At 40.4% G+C, this 20,649-nt stretch overlaps 1 protein-coding gene and 1 long non-coding RNA gene across 22 annotated transcripts in view; one reads left to right on the forward strand and one right to left on the reverse strand.

The window, feature by feature from the left end:
• LOC147825942 (uncharacterized) overlaps window positions 1-20,649 on the forward strand; it is a 122,301-nt gene that overhangs the window by 82,802 nt on the left and 18,850 nt on the right. The gene's annotated exons all lie outside the window — the stretch shown is intronic.
• Smarca2 (SWI/SNF related BAF chromatin remodeling complex subunit ATPase 2) overlaps window positions 1-20,649 on the reverse strand; it is a 226,474-nt gene that overhangs the window by 39,669 nt on the left and 166,156 nt on the right. For 11 of the 20 annotated variants that reach the window (XM_087184042.1, XM_021252752.2, XM_087184044.1 and 8 more), the window contains 5 exons: window positions 19,350-19,455; window positions 18,851-18,952; window positions 15,740-15,872; window positions 12,670-12,812; window positions 10,169-11,072 (listed from right to left, as the gene is read on the reverse strand). In XM_087184042.1, coding sequence (XP_087040168.1) covers window positions 11,037-11,072; window positions 12,670-12,812; window positions 15,740-15,872; window positions 18,851-18,952; window positions 19,350-19,455 — 520 coding nt within the window. In that variant the 3' untranslated portion in view covers window positions 10,169-11,036. Of the gene's footprint in view, window positions 1-10,168; window positions 11,073-12,669; window positions 12,813-15,739; window positions 15,873-18,850; window positions 18,953-19,349; window positions 19,456-20,649 lie in introns of those variants that run through there. The other 9 variants (XM_087184038.1, XM_087184033.1, XM_087184034.1 and 6 more) reach the window with 1 other exon arrangement.

A 20,649-nucleotide genomic window follows, 5' to 3' on the forward strand; every position in this document is an offset into this window, starting at 1 on the left:
CCAGATCCATCCTGGATGCAGGCACGGGCAGGTAGCAGGATTAGGGTGAGGGCACCAATTCTTCGAGTTGCAAATCCAGATCAGTTCAGGCTGAAACTGAGTTCTGGCCAAGAGGTGGGGCCTATATCCTTTAGCTTAAATCCCACGAGGAGTTTCTTGCCAGCCTGACTGGGGCTCTCTGATCATGGCTGTCTCCTGGGATTGCCTCTCCCAGTCACTGTGGGAACATAACTCTGGGAGCCCTGAAATGTAGTCATCCCACAGCTGCTCTGAGTCCTAGGTTCAAACTGTCAGCTCCATCTCACAAGTCAGGAATCAGGAAGAAACTGAAGATTTTTCCTTTCCTTCTTGGCATTGTGTTCTGTCTCTTCAGTTTCTTGGTGGGTTTTAATTTTCCTGTCAGATCATTCCTAGTTTCTGGGGATCTATTTCCTTTTTTGAGTTGTTTGTTGTTTTTTTGTTTTTTACCTTCTTCACATTATTATTTTCCAGTGTCTGGACTCTGAATTTCAGAGAGGCTGAGTTGTTGTTGCTTACAACTCTGCCATTTTCCTGGAAGTCCTGAGTTCATTTTTGTAAAGGTGAAAAATAGGGGTCTAATTTCATTCTGCATGTGGATATATAGTTTTCAGAACACCATTTATTGAAGACACCATCCTTTCCTCAAGGTGTGTTTGGCATCTTTCACTAAAATCCTTTGGCCGTGTGTGTAATTATTTCTGGGATATTTTATCTCATTGGTCTATAGGTCTGATTTTATCCAATGCTGTGCTGTTTTAGTTTTATAGTATGTATATTTTGAAGTCAGGTATTTTAATACCTCCACCTTTGATCTTTTTTTTCCCCCCAAGTTGCTCTGAATATTCTTTTGTAGTTTTGTATAAATTTTAAGATTATTTTTCTAATATTTGTGAAGAATATTATTGGTATTTTGATAGGGATAATTCAAACTGTAGATAGTTTTGGGAACCTTCCTTTATGTGGATTTGAGTCTGTGGCTTTTATAATTTTCCTACTGTCTGAAGAACTTTTTAACATTTCTTGCAAGGGAGGTCTCCTATGACAAAAATCCCTTAATTACTTTTGTCTGAGAAAATATTTCTCTTTCACATTTGAGAATACTCCCTCTAAGTACAGAATTCTAGGCTAGTGATTCTTTTAACATTGAATATTTCACTCTACTTTTTTCTTGCCTGCTTGATTTCTGAAGAGAAGTCCAATGTAATTCTTATGCTTGTTCCTCTAGAGGTAATGCATGATCCTTTCACTCTGGCTTATTTCATAATTTTTTTCCACTATTTTTGACTTTCAGCAGTTTGAATATGATGTGTCCTGGAGTAGATTTTAAAATTTTAGTTTAAAAAAAATTCTGGATGTTACCTTGTTTGGCATTGTCTGGGCTTTCTGGATCTGTGATGTGGTGTCATTCATAAGTTTTGGAAAATTCTGTCATTATTGCTTCAGGTAGTTTTTCTTTTTCTCTTTCTGCTCCTTCTGTTACTCTATGAATTTATTATACCTTTTATACCTGTGCCAGTTTCCATCTGTTCTTGCCTGTTGCCTACTTTACCCATTAGAGTCCTCGGCATATTAATCATGGCTGCTTTAAATCCCTTTTCTGACAATTATAATTCTCTTTTCCATATGTAAGTATGGTTCTTATGCTTACTCTGTCTTTTCAAAAAGTATTAATTTTTTTTGTATTATATTTGTGTACCTTGTAATTTTTTGATGGGCTGAGTGAAAAGAACTGAGGTAAATAGGTCTTGGTGTGTGGTTGTATGTTGATCTGTCTAGGGGTTATGCTGTATTAAATAACTATTGGTTATATGTCAGAAACTCAACTTTCATTTGGTATTCTTATTTTTATCTCCCCTTGTTGTCTTTGGGTTTCCTTAGAGACTTCTGAAATACCACTTTAGATGCACAGACCTGTTACTACACAGGAACTCTATTAACATAGTAGTGAGATGTCAAGGAAGGGGAAGGATCCTATAGACCTGATTAGATCTCAGTCTTTTAGTGAGACTTTATCTTTGGGCTCTGATCTGCATACTGTACACATGCTTCTCATGTTTGCTTTTGCTCCTCCCTCCACCTTCCCAGGAGAGACAGAAAGGCTAGAGGCCACTACAATTGCATATTTCCTTTCTGCCCAGTTGGTTGGACTCTAATAAAGACCCAGGTAGGTTAGGTTCTGCTAAAATACTTTCTCTTAATTGTAGGCCTTGTTAGGAACAAAGTACTTGAATTTAAAATGGCTACTTTCTCCTTTTGCCTTCTTGAAAGTGATATATTTCAGGTCCTCACCGGAGTTTTTAGTTTTTTCAAACCGTCCACATTGTCTTCAGCAATTCTTTAATTTCAGATTAGGTTCTCCTACCCAGATATTTCCTACTGTGAATTTTCTATTCATGGGCTGCTGCTCTGTAGATGGCTCTTGGTATCTGCCCAGTTTTGGGAGCAGTGGTTTGCCTTATGACCACCAGTACTTTGCTAGATCTAAGAAAAGTTGCTGATTTTTCAGTCTCTTCTATTCTTTTTTCTTGTTTGAAGGGAAAAGAGAACTTTCAAGTGCCTCTCATGCTGTACAAGATGGAAGTCCCCATAATGTCTAAGTGGTAATATTATGAGTGATCTTTTTCTTTATATTTTTATTATTGGATCAGTCAGCTTTGTCTTACTACAATGAAATACCTGAGACAGTCTACTTAGAAGTAAAGAGAGGTTTATTTATCTCACAGTTCTGGAGGTTCAAAGTGGGCCTCTCTGATGATTGACATGGATGGTGGTGGCAGTAGCTCATGCCAACCTCTTAGAGGCAAGTGTTCCCACCCTAAGCCAGAGGGAGAACCAGCTGAGGTCCCATGGTGCTCTTCAGAGGAACACTCTCAGTGACCTAAGAACCTCCCATACGGTTCCTGCTCCCACAGCTTCTAGCACCTTCCAGGGGAGCCAGCCTGGGGCTAACCCTTTATATCTACCTCTTTGTGGGAATGCTCAACTTACACCCACACCATACCACTTTCCACCTTTTTTGCAAGGTGCATGTGCTCATTTTATAATAAAAAGAAAAAACTAATATTCTTTATATTAGGAAAATAAGTTTTTTTCCTGTACCTTAACTTGGAGGAAAAGACAATGTATTATCAAGTGAGAAAGGCACGTTACAGAGAAGAGTATAGTACTTTGAAATAAAATAGTATAGTACTTAAAAAAAAACCAAAAAGAAAAACCCTGAAATATTCTTAAAAGTACAGCCAAGAACTGCAGACTTCTACCCCCACATAGCTCAATAGTGACATTAAAACGACTTCAGTTCCCTCTGTTTTCATTAGCACAAATTTAGTATTCCAGGAGACTCTTGTCAAATGATTATAGTTCACAACAGGGGCTTCCTTAAAGACACATCAACTTCAGTAAAAAGCATCATCTGATAGGCCCTAAGGTTCCTGCGCCTTCGTCAAAATCTTCACCTTACCATTGTCCCCAATCCTAATCTGTATCGTAACTTGTTCTAAATCTTGTTCAAACCCAACACTGACACACATTAAATCAAATTTTAGTAAAACCCAGCCTTGAACTTCTCCCTCAAAGAAACTATCAAGGAGCAATAAATTCAGCTGCTTCTTTTAGCAGGTGATACTGGATGGCCAGCATTTTCAGCAAATAGGCTTGTCTGTGTTTTTGTGACCAAGAAGAAAGGCACAGAAAGTGACCACATCAGGCTGTTAATACCCACTGCCTGATGGGAGGTGAATTTTAAATTAATGTTTGTACTGTTTCACTGATTGTAGTAGACATGTCTATTGCATAATCCCAGAGAAGGAATTTAATTTACAATTTTACGAGAGAATTAAGTACATTGGCCTGAGGGACGCGGAGGCTGTTCTTTTTGAGTTCATAATCCCACAGTGGGCCTTGCGTCACAACTGCTCTGGGGCTCAGAGGATGAAACTGCTTTCTTGTACTTAAGAAAAAGCAGTGTTTATAAACAAGAAACAAGCTTCCCTATCATCTCCAGACTTCATGGCCTGGCATTATTCCACTTGGAAAACCCCACTGAAAAGTCCTTACTGAAAGTGATGTCGAATCGAAACAATTTCTTGCTCAGTCACTTGGAATATATCACCTCTGTCCTTCATGAAGCTCCGTCCTAAGCCATAGCCAGAGTGAACACAGCTCCCCGGGACCATGGTCCAGCCATCCTGGCCCTATCAGTCAGCATTTCTCACTCTGTGCCCTATCATTTTTTATTTTTTGTTCCCAAGCAAATGAGATTCTGATCCTCACTCATATGCCATATGACAATATATTCACACAAGGATGGAAACTGTATTCTGTAGTCTGATCAGGCAGCTCAGCAGTAAATTTAAGAAAACAGACTTACGCGAACTTCCAAGAAACCAGTGTAGTATGATTGATGTTAGCATAAAATTCTTGTGGGAACATTTGTTCATAAGGGGAGAATAAATCTCTAATTGCTAAGTAAATGAAAAAGTAAATCCCCCAAGTATTACACCATATTGTGCGTAAAGTTGAAGTAGGGACAGATGAAGATTGTTGCCTTGTAACATGTATGACAGAAGAGCTCTGAGACAGAAAAAATATTCAGCCTTTTTCATTATTCCCATTTACATTTTCTTTTCACTAGAATGACAACTGTGTGCTCTGTGTTCATACCTGTACCAGCCATCTAAATCAAGGCCAATGTGGCTTCATATTGTTCCCCAGGAATGGAATAATGGAGATTAAGATCCTGATAGATTTATTGCAGCCCTTCCCACACTTCAGGACACATTAGCATTACCTGGAGGGCTTGTTAGATTGCTGGGCCCCAGCCTTAAGACTTTCTGATTCAGTGGGTCTCAGATAAGGCATAAGAATTTCTATTTCCAAAGTTTTCAAGTAATGACTGATTCTGCTAGTCCAGGGATCACACTTTGAGAAACACTGATTTTGAAGCCATCAGTGCTTGAAGGGCCCTTAGAAGCCACTTCTAGGCTATTCCTTAATTTTGTGAATTTTTTTGTATATATGTATGTGTATGCCAGTACACACTTGCAGTACATGTTTGCACTCCTTGTGTGGAGCTGGTACATGAACATAATCCATCTTAATTCCTTTTTTCATCCTTTCCCTCCCCTCTGTCTCTTGATCACCTTGCCTTTGAGAAAGATCTATCTCCCTCCTTCCTATTACCTACCTTTTATTTTTCTTTATTTATAATTTGGGTTTCTCATAACTCATTTTGTTTCTAATACAATAAGAATCTTTGGCAATATAAAAGTATATATCAACTATGAGGCTTAGAATTATAGAACAACTTACTCTCCACTTTTTGTAGAAGAAACTGAAACTCTTAAGTCCATGCCAAAGTCTAGAATAACCCACATATTTGATTTCTAGGTCAGGGGCATGACTCAGGCTCTCAACTGAAAAATTATACTTTAAAGATAAATAAACAGCTTGAGAAAAGAAAGGTCTTTAAACACCTTAACTTCCCTCTGCAATGTACAGTCATGTACCCTATAATGGTGTTCAGACTACATATATATAGTAGTAGTACCTTAATTTATATTGCAACAACTGAAAGATCCCAAGTTCAAGCTCAGCCTGGGCAACTTAGTGGCTAAACTAACCCATCTCAAAAAAAAAAAAAAGAGGTCTGGGTATGTAGCTTGCTGTGAAGGCCCTGGGTTCATTCCCCAGTACAGGAAAATAAAAATTCATGTAATCATAATTCATGTAATCATCTATGAAATTGCCCAACAACATATTTCTCAGAAGATGTCCTATTAGGAGATACATGACTGTATCTGGCTCTAGTACTTGCTGGCTATACAATCTTATCTTAATTAGAAATCAAGAGGTACATATTTAGAATATCCCATTCTGAAGGCCAGACCTGTCAACATCATCTCATTTAGGACCATGTAGCTTGTTTCTGAGCACAAGCTTTACCTCAGGCAGAGCTAGACATGATGTGTTGCCAAGCAGGTACACGGAAGAGCCTGAAACTAGAGCTGAGAGACTGGTGTGGCCCTGAGGCCAGGCTAGGGTGGGGCAGTCAGGGTCTATTCTAAAGGTGGGCTGAGTGGGGGCTTTCGAATTTCCACATGGGAAGTGCACGGGAATGCCAGCCTGCCTTGATGTGGAAGTGAGGGTGTGGCTTGGAGCTACGAGTAGCTTCCACAGGGATATACTTCATTTTTATTTTTTTTGTATTAAATTCTTTTATTGGTACATTGTAGGTATACAACACAATTACGTTTCTCATTGGGAATTGTACCTTTACATAATGCATCTTGGTTCTTATTTTTTCCCATTCCTAGCCCTCCCTTCACGCCCTCCACCCTTCCCTATTTACAAAGACTTTATTTCCATTTTTTCCATTGCTCATCATTTTTCCTTTCCCTTCTTTCCTTTCCCCTGCCCCTCCCACTACCCCTACCCCTTTGGACCTTTTCTTCCTATTTTGGATTATCGATTATTCATTCTAATCATTGGTACATTTTAGGTATACAATATAATGACATTCATCATTGGAAATTTGCACCTTTACATAGTCTCTCTTGGTTCTTATTTTTCACCCTTGCCCAGCCCTCCCTTCAACCCCTCCATTCCTCCCTATTTACAAAGATTTTGTTTCTGTTTTTCCATTTTCTCATATTACTCCCATTCCCACAGGGATATACTCTAAGACCTCCAGTGGTTGCATGAAAGTGTGCATTGTACCTAGTCATATATATATATATATATATATATATATACATATATATATATATATATATATATATATACATATATATATGGAAGCACAATCATGAAATAGTTGTCTATGGTCATACCACCCTGAACACGCCTGATCTCATAGGCCCAGTAATAGATCAACAACAATAATAAAATAATTATAACAATACGCTTGCAATAGTTTGGATTCGAAGTCCCCCAAAGGTTCATGTACTGAAGGCTTTCTATCCCAGAGGGTGCTGTAGGGTGGTGCCTGAGTCTTTAGGAACTAGGACCTAGTGGGAGATACTCCGATCAACGGGAGTATGCCCCTGTAGGGAAGTGTGGGACCCTGGTTCCTTATTCTCCCTCACTCTCTCTGGCCATGAACCCTTACTGACCCAAAGCAATGGGGCCAAATGATTATGGACTGGAAACTCTAAAACTGTGAGTCAAAAGAAGCCTTTCTCTTTGAGTTGGTTAATGTCCAAACTGTAATAACATGTGAATGTGGAATCTTGATAGATAATGTAATATCTACAGGATAAGACATGGTGAAATGCTGTAGACATTGTGATGAGAAGTCAGGTATTACTGAACTAAATTAAACACAACCCCTGCAGTACTTTGAGAGTGGATCTGATAACAGAAAAAGCTCAGTGACCAATGGGGAGGTAGTGTGCTGTATGTAGCATGACACCACTGAGGGAAGGGATGATTTTTGTGCTGGGTAGGATGGTACAGGACCTTATCACTACCATTCTACTCAGAACCATATGCAATTTAAAACTTATGAGTCCCTTCTGGAATTTTCCCTTTAATATTTTTAGGCCACACTTGACCCTGGATAAGTGAAACCACAAAAAGTTAAAATAGCATATTAAGGGAGGACTACTGTGATTGCATTCTAAGTGTACCCTGTCAAGTGCCTATAGATATCACAGGGCCTACAGTCTTTGTCTCAATAAACCCTTCGTGCTGTCAGCGGTGGGGCAAATGTGAACTTAGTCTCTATATTCATGGTTGACTCACACCTGATAGGTGGATCGAGGCAGAAGTGACATCCATCTTAGCTAGGTGCAGCGACCTTTAGGATCTGGCTGTAGCTTGGGCTTAAGGAATGAAGCCTCATCCCTTGTGGAACAGCCTGTGGAGAAATAGCCAGGGCAGCAAGACACAAATAAGCAAGTTGGGTCTCGGCAGTAAATTCCATTCTCAACCACAGGAAACAGGAGACTGGACCATGACTTTGTTTTATAGCAAGCCCAGTTGTGTCAGTGCGTGCTAGGTCTACAGGTGTCCAAGACTCATCAAGACCAATTCCAGGCCCAAAGCCTGGGGAGGTGAGAAGCAGCTATAAGGAATGTGGCTTTGGAGTCAAACACATTGACCTTTTAAATCTAGCTTTGGTGCACAGCCTACAGCAATTCAGTCTCGATTGTATTGTCCTTATTTACAAAATGGAATGAACTGTGTCATCTTTACATGGATTTTGGAACTGAATATTATATGTATGTAAAGGGCCTAGTATCTAGCCTGATACCCATAGATTCCTCCTTCTGTTCCTTGTAAACCACAGTTCCTGGAGATAACTAGGCTTTCTGATGGGCTCAACAACAGGCTGAACAAGCTAACTGCCGGGACACATTAAGCAGGGTGATGTGCATGCTCAGGATAGCCCACAAATCACTCTGTTGCCTCTGCACCCCGGTGACAACTGGGGCCAGGTATCATTCCTCCTTTGACCCACCCCATACATTAGGGGGCAGCTACGAGTACACACAGAACCAACTTCACATCCGCCCCACTCAATGACAGCACCATGTGTTTACTTAGAGGAAGTTTTTAGCCCCCATGATTTCCTCAGGTACCAATGGGGTATGCTTCCTGTACATTCTTATCTTGTGATGATATGGGATGATACAATGCCTGATGAGTTAAGGGAGAGGAATGATGTAGACACTAGGATGCACAGTTAGGCTACTATTGATCTTATTTGAGCAGAAGCATTACAATACTGTGACAGTTGATCTGATATCTGAGAACTTGCTAAGTGACTAATGGGTGGGTAGTGTCTACAGCATGGATCCACTAGACAAAGGGATGATTCATGTGCTGAGGGATGATGCTCATTTCCACCAGTCAAGGAGGACGACAAAGCAAAGTCAGTCACAGCAGGATTGCAGAACATTTTCACACAACAGAAATCTTGAACCGTGAAGACAATGGGTTTGATGGTTTTAGAATAGCAATGCCTCTGAAGCCAAGAAGGGATTACAAAAACACACAAAATAGGAAAATATAGAAATGGAAGCAAGAGAAAAACAATTTTCTTTGAATAGTACTAAGTTATCTCAGCAAGAAAACCTAATACAGCTATTCTTTCATTGCAGTCAGTAAATCTTACAAACAAATTAAGGAGGAAAACTCAACACTGTAATGCTCAGAACTGGAAATTTGGAAGAAGAGTTGACATTTAGGGAGAGAAAGAAGTTTCTTAGGAGAACTGCCTTCTCTGTATGGGTCCAATTTTCTTTAAAATTCAAAGTAACATGTAATGTTGGCAATTCCATCTTTTATAATCACAAGTATTTCAGAGATCTGACGACTCTAAGAAGGGTTAGTAAAGAAACAAAATTCATGTTTTGATCCTATCATCATGTTTCTTAGGAAAGGATGCACCAATCTTTAGGCTAGTTTTTTAAGAACTTTAAAAAAGATACTGAGAGGGCTGTGAATTTAGCTCAGTGGCTTGCTGCCTGCTCCGCAAGCACAAGGTCCTGAGTTCGAGTCCCGGTACCCAAAAAAAAAAAAGATACTGAGACAAGCATGACAATCATATGCAAAGTATGTATCTTGACAAGATCGTAATTACAAATATAAGACAGTTTGGGGACAACTGAGAAATATGCCTGGGTTTGCATATTAGATATTAGGGAACTAATTATTTTTGGTATAGTTGTGGAACTTGTGATTGGTCTATTCTCTACTTTTAATTTTTATTAGTATATTTGCAGTAAATAATGGTACATGTACATAACACATCTTTTTAAAATCCCTTTCCTCTCCCTATTTGTGCTAAAGTATTAGGGGTGCCGAGTTGTGATGACCGCAATTTATTTTCCAATGGCTTACTAAAAAGGAGGTGGGGAAAATAAAATAGCTTTATAGGTTTTCTGGCTAATAAACAGAATTTAAGCCATGGGACAACACTGAAAAGGGATTTAGTATTGCTTGGGCCCTGGCAGCATCTCTTCTGTTATTTTATAGTTTACAGTCAGGAAAGTAATAATCTCTTTTCTTGTAACACACCTAGATCATTCTAGGAGACTGGCTCTCTCAATCTGTTCCAAATGTTCTGCAGCTAGAACCTTCCCAGCTCTCTGAAGGAGGCACAAAGTTTTAATCTCCTAGGACTGAAAACCAAGAGGCAACATTAGTGGAGCGAAATTATGTTTATTAGGAAAGCACCAACACCACATTCTTCGAAATTACTGGAATTTTATTTGCCTCAGGCTTATGACTTGCAACCAAAGACATTGTGCAAAGAAAGCAAAGATTAAGTACACTTTAGGGAGAAGGAGACAATACACATTGGTACCATAGGAAATCAGGTGGACAAAAGAAGCCATCCAGTACACTATATAGACTGCAATATCCAATAGCAAATTCAACAAAACTTTTAAAAATCAAGATCAAAAAAATTAAGCAATGTTTACAGTAGACATAAATCTTATACAATTCAAAAAGCATTTTTCAGATCATAGAGCATAAAGTGGAAAAATGTATATGTAGGTGAAATCTAACTACTGTACATTTATCACCTATTAAAGTTGCTTATATGTACCACAGTGTAAAAAAAACAATACCGAACAAATAAAAATCTTGAAAATTGCCTGATGAAAAATAAAATAACCAGTGGCTTTTAATGGCTTCTCCTGGTTACCAGTGCTACAAAAGACAAAAATCTCATCTGAACAGGTGATAAAACCAGGCACAAACCATTACCAAATTAGACCCACCCATAGAAATATACTATCCACCCTCATTTTCCATCAAAAGCTTTTGTTTTAATCTTTGAATCTTTGAGGCCCATTTGGTCACAATATGTTACAAATATTTGCGTGTGTTTTTTACACCATGATATCATATGTTTGTCTGGCACTATTCTAAAGCTAGTTTATAAGATGATGATGAGCACACAGAAAGAACCCAGTGCCCAAATGACAGGTGAATTCACTGGGTCGAAATGAGAGAGGGGAGGAAACTATTCAGATCTACCATGGATAAAATGTCCACAAGGATCACTCATCATCGGTCCCACTTGCTTCTGACTGTTCCTGAAAGTAAAAGGTAACATGAAGCATAGTCACATGTCCCACCCCCCCAAAAAAAAGGAAAAATAAACTCTCATGAGGCAAAATGATAAAGAAATGACATTTTGGGATTCAGAACACTCAATCTCTGTGGGAAGACAGAAAGACACTTAGAGGTGTGGCCAAGCTCTGAGTTGAGAAGTGGCATTCCTAATAGGAAAGTCCCAAGCAACACTTTATCAGAGAACCCTACAGTTAGGTTCCAGTTTCCTGCCCAGTATATAACACAGGCCTGAGAAAAAAAAAACAACCCAAAAGACAGAACTGAGAGAGAAAGCAGGGAACCAGGACAACCAGTGCCAGTGCAACCAACGAAGGCACTGGCCAGCTGAAGCCACTGATTTTTATTAGTAATCAATTAGGGTAAAGGTAAGCTACATACAAGGGCAGGAATATGTGAGAAGTACAGTCTTGCAGTTTCTATGGAAACTAATATAAGCAAGACTCATAAAGGACAAGACAAAGGATTCTTAAATTAGGAACAGAATAGACAAAATATATGGTTGTAATTAAAACATTGTCATAGTTAGAAAGTTTTAGTTGTGGGAACGGATTTTGGGTGCAAGCTACTCTGACCTTGGGATGCAGGCTTTGGCCCGACTCACTTCTATAAACAAGCCAATTGTGGGGTTAACTTTATACAGCCTGTGCTGCTTACAGCCTGCTTTGGACATAATCAATATTACAGTCTCCCACAACCCCCACCAGCTGTGCTTGTTGTGTGCTGTCTTTCACCTTGGCTTCAGAAGTTTATGGCTAATAATTTTTATTTTCAGGTATATATTTGATACCTGCTTGCTGTAAGTTAAGGAAAACAGTATTTTAAATATACTTGTTGTAAACACTTATGTCAAGGGTTAAGGCTGGGGTGCAAAAATAATTCTGAAATTTTCCAATCAGACCAGAGTGACAATGTGTTAAAAGGAGAGCAAATTGGCATACATACTAAAATGGACAGTGATCTGTCCAGAAAGAAAAGCGTGTGGAGGGTGGGTGGTGCGGAACCTAAGCTTTCATAGAAAGTGAATGAAGTGGAAGGTACTTTAGGAACACAGGCCCCAGACTGTAACACCGCAACATTTTTGTTAATTCTTTCTCCTAAGCTGCTCTACTAATCTAATCTACTAGGTTCTAGGGTACTATGCTGGGTGTGATGGGTATGAAATACTAACTGGCCATGAAGAAAACTATATTTGCAAGTAAATGCATGAAAAGAAGAGAAAAGAAATTTAGTAGCTTTTCATTTTTAAAAACTATTAAAAAAGGGTTGGAGATGTAACTCAGTGGTATGGTGCCTGCCTGGCAAATTCGATCCCTGGTACAAAAAAAAAAAGTATTAAAAAAGCAGCACGCAAAGTTTCATATTCTTTCTTCTAAACCAGTGATGGCAAACCCTTTAGAGCTTTCAGTGATACAAATGTAACAGGTTTTCCACCACTGTCCTAAACCATACAGCTCTGTTCACACTCTTAGCATTAAAAACTCAACACATTCATTCCATTTTCAGTCCAGGTGGGGACAGAGATGTCGGGGGGACTCCTCTGCCAAGACCAACACTTACGTTTTCATCCTGTTCTTCGTCGCTGTCAAAATCACTCACTACAGGCTTTGCTTTTCCTCGATTTGGCCTTTTCTTGCCTTTCCCTTTGTCCCGGCCTTTCTCATCTTTTTTATTGAGTTTGATTTTCACCTTAACAGATTTTGCTACAACAGAAACAAAACAGATCCCATTGAGGAGTCACAGGGCAATCTTGTACAGAAGTAAAAAGCTCACAAACCAAAGGACCCAGAGTGCCTGTTCTCACTGTCCTGTCTACTTAGCACTGTTTCACAAGCTGATCGGTGTGTTCGGAAGATGAATTGGAGGGTCACATGAAATGGGCAACAGATGGAAAGGAAAAGAAATCTCACTGAGGCTGGGTTCTTTTCCTATCTCCTCATGGCCGACAGGTACAGCGAGGTGTGGGGAGGTGTGTGCATTAAAATTTTGCATTAAAAATATAAATGAGTAGAAAACGACCCATAATTTCACTGTTTGGGTAACACTAGATCAGTGGTGGCGGATTTACGGGCATGCACGCTGCAGTGGCTGCTGAAGTTTCTGGCTTCTCTGCCACTACAAAGTTGCCATACACCTACTTGTTAACCCTTCTTGCCAGAATGGAGGCAGCCTGGTCACATTCGTATGGCCAATTTCTTACAGTACTCTGCCAAAGTAACCTTCAGAAAGACTACTTATTTCCATTCTGACAGGGCCATCCTGAGGTGGCAAATGCTCAGGGCACTACAGACAGATGTAGGTGCGGATCCTAGGAACAAAGAAAATCTGCTTTGTGGCCTTGCTGTGGGACAGGCACCCATAGATGGCAGTTCCAGTACCTGAGGGTCAGTTTACTGAGAATTCGGCTCTCTCATCTAGAATACCATGTGTGAGGTATCTCAAGGTACCTAGATAACATATATATATTGTGATGGGGCAAGTCATAACTCAGGCAGAAACCTTCAAGATAGGACATTGTCAGATGGGTTTTGTGAAGGGACCTGTGAGACATTTACACAGTGACATTTCCCAGGGAAACAGATGAGAATGGAGGGGCCGGGGATTTAGCTCATCGGTTCCGGCTCCTGCCTTTCGACCACAAGGTCCAAGTTCGATCCCTGGTACCAAAAAAAAAAGATCAGATAGATGAGAATGGAGTGGTTATATGTGCCCTTCTCCCATCCCAAGGAGGGTAAATGCGAACCCACCATTCAGAATTCCTAGTCAAGGTTTCTATCCATTACTCCCAGATGTCTGCTTCTTAATGTGCTGGAAGATGCTGGGCCTTGGGGAGATCTTTATTTGCAGGGAGACAGGCTCTAAAAAACTGATGCTAGTAACCAGTCCTACGGGGCATTTTTTTAATAGCTGGGAAGGGAAAAGAGAAGTATCTACCTCTATCCAGGTCGACTTGTTCTGGACATGGGTGTACAAAAATCCATTCAGGAGTGAAAACCATTTTCATTCCTACAATGTGGGACATTCTAAAGCTGTCCCACTTGTGTACCAATGGATTTGGACCTCCAGAAATCCTACCTGCCAGGCTGCTGTGGACAGGCAGGCTAATAAACCAAACCATTAGCTGAGCCCTATGACCAGCTACCTAGGGTGTTACAGTGCCACCATGGGCCCTTATAAAGCTCTAGTTATCAAGTGAGGTGGGCAGAATACTAGTCCCAACCCTCAAACCTGTTTGTTACCTGACATGGCAAAAGTCATTTTCCAGGTGAGTCTGTGCAGTGACGGAAATCATTAAAAGGGGAAGAGGAGGAGGAGGCAGAAGGGAAGGTACAAGAGATGGGCCCGAGAAGGACAGCCCCTGTCACTGATGCATTCTGGCAAGAGAACAGGAAGCTTGGTTTTACCAGTGTGAGGAACTGAACTGTGCTTGTCACCTGCATGAGCGAGGCGGCGGGCTACCCTCACCCCCACCTCCGCCACCAAGCGCAGCCTGCAGCCACCTTGCTTTAGGTCAGAAGAACCCAGTTGACCCTGTGGCCCACAGGACTATACGGTGATAAACTTGTGTTGTTTTAAGCAGCTAAGTTTGGGGTAATTTGTTATAGTAGCAATAATGAATTCTAAAAAGGCTCAAACAAGATCACATGAAACCTGATTCAAAAAGTAAAAGCCATTTTGTACATTCGTTAATGAATGTTAATACATCTTGTAGAAAAACTCACTGCTTCCCTTGAAAATGTTCATGTATAGAAAAATTATGCTATAAATTTATATATATATATATATAAAAAGAATGAAATCTAGGAGACTTCTCAAAATGCAATGCTACATTGGGTGATTTTAATATTTAAAGTTTGCTTGTACTGCTCTAAAATGGGATGCAGGCAGGGAAGACATGATTAGGCTTCTGAAGGCAACCTTCTTTGAAACAGCAAGGCTATCACCATAAAGGTAAAATTCAGGATCACCAAATACCTTTCTAATGAATTTGAAAAACTCAATGCAAAAACTGCACTATACACAAAACCAAGATAAATAACCTCTCACACACACACACAAAAAAAAATCCCCAAACTTTGCAGGGTGAGTAAAATGGACCACACTGCTCCAATTCTGTCTGAGCATCATGGCTTTGGAAGATAATTGCCAAGCTGGGCCTGGTGGCACATGCCTATAATCCCAGCACTCTGGAGGCAGGAGGATCGCCATGAGTTCAAAGCCAGAATGGGCTACATAGTGAGACCCTGTTTAAAAGAAAAGATAAAGAAAATAATTCCCAAAACGTGGCCTCAGCTCAGCCACATCAACATCCTGTGAGAACTCTTTCAAAATACAGATTCAAGCCCTCTAGGTTTCAGAAGCTGTGCCGAAGGGTAGAAAAGTGCTGCTTATACTAATGTTGTGCCACTGTAACATTCAAAGGCAGCATTTCCCAGCGTGCCTCCTTACATACTTACCTCATTTTTACCCATGATGGAGCTGAGCGGGTTAACTATGCTGCCTGGAGTGCCCATCAGTGACAAAGTAGACCAAAGGCTTGAATCCAGATCTGCCCCCTCTGAAGCACCTGTAAACATCTCTGCAGGTGGGAACAAGGACGTGCAGGAAGGAACCAGGGGTCTGGACTCACCCTCAGATTCAGACTCCTCTTCATCTTCCTCTTCCTCTTCTTCATTGCTTTCCTCCTCACTTTCTTCCTCTTTGGCAATTTTCTGCCGCGCACTCTTAAACACTGACTGTAAGACGATGGAGTCTTCATAGATCTAAATGGTCAAAGTGGCATCTGTTAAAGGCTGAGGGCCTGGGACCCACAAAAGCAGAGTGCCCTTCCTTATGCAATGCACTAGCATTATTTTACAGGAATGGTGCTAGAAACATCACCATTAGTGCCTATAAAAAAACACAGAACCAAATACAGGCACACACATTTCTATAGGACCAAGTCCAAATGCAGTTAAAATCATTTCAAAATGTTTTATGTGCAGGGCCGAGGATTTAGCTGAGTGGTTCCAGCGCCTGCCTCACAAGCGCAAGGTCCCGAGTTCGATCTCCGGTAACAAAAAAAAATGTTTTATGTGCACGCACAAACAGCTGGAGGTGACAAGTATATAAGATATCCACATCTCTGACAAGAAAAACAGTATTTAAAAACAACTGCATTTCAGTTGTGCATGTTGGTGCATATAAGCTTATAATCCCAGCACTTGGGGAAGCTGAGGATCACAAGTTGGAGCATAACTTAGCAAGACCCTGTCTCAAAATAAGAATAAAGAGAGCTGTGGTGTAGCTTAGTGCAAAGGCTCTGGATTCATTCCCAAGAATTGATAGATATTGTGGTAACACTATGGCAGAGGAACCTCTTTAAAATGGTATTCCCTATTACTGAGTTCACCAGTGCGAGCCAATATACATCCAGCCAACATCCTGTTTTTAGTGTATGCACACACCTCAGCACGGCCCTGTGCAGGTACTGTCAAAGTTCACGAAAAATTAAAAACAGAACTGCTATCTGATCTAGCAATCCCACTTCCGGTTATGTATCAAAAATAATTTAAAGCAAGGTCTTGAAGATACATTTGGATACCTATGTTCACAAAACCATTATTCCTAACAAGCAAATGTTAGAAGCGATCCAAATTATCTACAGATAGATGAATAGCCAAGCAGAGCTAAACAAAATGTGGTACATACACACGGTGAAATATTATTCGGCCCTGAATAGGAAGAAAATCCTGCCACAAGCTACAACATGAAAGGAATCTTGAGGACATTATGCAAAGTGAAAAAATAAGCCATCACCAAAAGACAAATACTGAATGACTCCACTTATGAGGTATGAAATACACAATTGAATTCACAGGATCAAAGGAGAATGGTGGGTACCAACTAGGGTAGGGGAGCAGAGAGTTGCGCTAGGCAAAGTATCAGTTCTGCAAGAAGCAAAAGTCTCAGGGATCTGTTGCATAACATGGAGCTATATACTTAAATGTTATGTGGCCCCTTTTACAAAAATAGTTAAAAAATTTTAAAGGAAAAAGAATAGGTCCTTGCTTTCTAGGAACATTTCGCTTTATGGTAAAGATGAGGATGCATTTTTTTTTTTCCTTTAAGCAGTGAGTACTACAGGAAAATGAAGAACAGTAGGAGGAGAGAGAGAGGGCTGTGGGATAGAGCCACAGGGGCAGCATTTATCAGAGACATCGCAGGGCGTGAGAAGGAGAGCAAACGAATAAGGGTGGAAAGGCAAGAGTAAAAAGGTGTATCTGGCGTGACACCATTGTCAGTTCCTGGGCTATGACCCTGTATTCTGCTATGCAAGACGTTACTATCTGGTGAGGAGGTAAAAGGTATACCAGATCTCTCCATATAAATTACAACCGTATGCAAATCTACCATGATCTCAAAGCTCAAGGAAGTGCGTTGGGAAGCAGCTGTTTGTGGGACCTGAGTGATTGGACCATCAACTATGTAGGCTGGAAGTAGCATGGCTAAAGGTGTAGGGGTGAAGCTAGAGGACAGCAGCTAACACTCCATGGAGATCAAGTTCACTCTGGATGGAGCATGGGAAACCCTGAAGCCTAAGGGGCAGCACCTGGGCAAGATAAGCAGCTAAGCTAGCATCTAGGACAGACTGGAAGTGAAACCAACCAAGGGCCATTTGTCACCTCATTGCAACTGTGAGACAGAGTACAGACAAAGAGGGTGTGGGACCAGAAAGGGACTGGATGCGTATCGTAGTTAATAATGTCACCTCGACCTACGGGACCCAAAAAATCTACCCAGAGACTAAAATGATCATACACAAAAGGCTTCTCTGATTCTTCCACTTACTGTCTTCTGCTTGGCTTTGATCACAACTTTCTTTAGAGGGTCTCTAAAATGGAAAGCTTGTCCTCAACACCTCTTGTTTTGGTTAACAGTACTATTAATGGCTATTAATCCTCAAGGGCAGAGTCTGTTGAAGGCACAACCTGAGGATTCACATTTTCCTTAATTTGATGAATTGAACTGACACGCAGGCAAAAGATTAAGGTCAGGAAAGAAGCTTAAGAATTTAATGGTGGCCTGAGAGTGTTGCTCAGCAGACACACTGACCAGGCATTTTTTTCTTCCTTTTTCATTGGCTATGAGAGCACGAGGTCAAAATACAGCTAGAAAAAAGTGACTTCCAACAAAAGGTGAGAGTAATTGAGGCGTAATTAAAGCAGAAGTGCCCTCCCGTTTGTTGTTTTAATGAATTTGGTGTCACTTATATACTGTTAAGACTTGCTAACTGTGGAGAAGGGAATGAAAAGGATTTTGAAAAGCAATTAGAGGCACTTTTCCCTCTGTGCTTTGTTTTAAATCATAGTACTTTCAACTCCTAATGTGAAGTTACAGTGAGAAAAATCAAGGTAAACATAATCAAATATAGTTCCTCTAAAACCAAAAATGGTATGGCAGCCTTTCAAAAGGCATTACCTTAAATGCTTTACCTGAATTCCTCCTCCAATTAGAGACAGGAAGTGTGGGAGAAGGGAAGTGTGAACAGCAGCCAGGCCAGCTATGGCACAAAGGTAATTTGAAAATGTCAAAGCCTTGATTTCCTTACACAGGGAGCACAGAATAACCTTTTATTTTTTCTTTCATTGTTCTGCTAGAGTACAGTAGCCATCACTGAGAGAGTAAAAATGAAATGCTTTACTTGAAAAAACACAGGCATGCTGAAGGTTAAAAACTTTTCATACAAGTAGAGACATACCTGGGATCCTTCCAAATTGAACGTCTGAGCGTTGTGGCAGAGAAGCATGACATCCTTCTCCAGGTCACCCAGGCTCCGGTACTTATGATTACGAATTCTTTCCTGATGGAAAGTATGGATAAAATAGAGGAAGAAGATGCAACAATTGTTAACTTAAGAAAGCCTGGTCTTCTCTTTGCCTTCATGGCCCACAGCCCTACTGGGGTATGGGACTGCTCAACCCAAGGAGCTGCCACTCACTGAAAACCCCTCCTGCCAGTGCCCTTCACCCCCAGGGGAGGAAGGAGCTCTGGACAGGAAACAAAAAGGGCAGGGCGAGTCATACTACAACCTCTGAACATAATGGTTATGCAACACACACACAAAGAAAGGCATAAAGACAGCCCTGCCTTTCCGGGAGCAAGCCTGGTGCCACCCTTGACCCCCGAGTCTAACCATCTCAACACATTCATACTTCTTCATCTACTTGAAGAATAAAGTTAGTGAACAAAATATCTACCTTTATTTTTTTGAAATCCACTGGCTTCCTAATTAATTCATAGTATTCTGGTAACTCTTTCCTGGAAGGTAACTGAATGAAGACTTCACTGAGCTGCCGCCCTGAACTGCAGAGTGGGTGAAACAAACAGAAACAAAGCAGATCAAGCACTCCTCAGTGAAGGTTTTGCTTCTGGACACAGCAACAAAGCAAATTACACCCCATCCACATAGGCACAGACATGAGGCTGTTGAAAATGAAGAAAATTCCAGAATTATATTGGAGATTAATGCTCATTCTGCTAACTCCAAATCATATTAAAACACAATTAGGACCCTACTTCTATCACATATGAGAACCACACTGTGGATTTCTTTTACAGCAAATCTCAATTTATTGTGCTATTTAAAATATCCTTTTTAACCAAAAATTGCATTTTTAAATGAATACCAGAGTTGGTTAAAAATACACACAGCTATTATTTTCATTCTCCTTTGTCTTCAAATTCATTTTATATTTAGAAATAACTCAGAATATGCTCTGGAAACTCAGATGAAAAGCTTTTGTACGCTCCTAGTCACTATCTGTTTGGTCTTCAGAGTATTGTACACGCTGAGCCACACACATTTGCTCGAGGAAACCATTCATCTTTGCTCACTGCACTTATCTGTGTGTGGAGCAATTTGGGCAAAAAAGAACAAATGTCCTTGGCAAGTATGAGTGCCTCACGTTTCTAGGATCAGTGTTGTACCCTCCCCCAAATTCATGTTGGGTTTATGCAAAAGCAGGTTTAACAGTTACAAAGGCTTAGCATTTTGTAAAACAGGCTACAAAGCAATATAAGCTTTCCCATCCCTTAATACTGGAAGCAGACATGGTTAACAGAACAAAGATATAATAATTTAGGTTCAAGATCCTAATATCTGATTTGGCCTACTCAGATCAATAACTGCTTGTGATATATGGTATAGTCGTTTTTCACAAAAATCTGGCTCCCCTTATGATGTCACCTCTAGCTCCTTTGTGAAGCCAGAAACATCAAAAAATGATCATAAATCACTGCTATGTAAATTTCAGAAGGTGATTCTGGGTGTGTTCGGGAATGCTGGGAAGCAGTGGCAAAGCATGAGTGACAATATGCTGTTTTAATCCATGGTCTCAGTTGTATAATTAAAAAATAATCATAATGACAGTTATCATAAAAAAGGCATGCGCAGTAACTCAAAGGGTTGCCTAGCAACCAGTGGGGAAAAAGCTGAAGTGCAAAGGGGCCTGCATAAATTAACCGAAAATCCTCTGTCAAAGGGATGGGCGAGGTTTC

This window comes from Heterocephalus glaber, unplaced genomic scaffold (assembly GCF_053883595.1).
Source record: "Heterocephalus glaber isolate CG9 unplaced genomic scaffold, H.glaber_assembly_v1.0 deba00001481, whole genome shotgun sequence".
In the NCBI taxonomy this organism is placed as follows: domain Eukaryota; kingdom Metazoa; phylum Chordata; class Mammalia; order Rodentia; family Bathyergidae; genus Heterocephalus; species Heterocephalus glaber.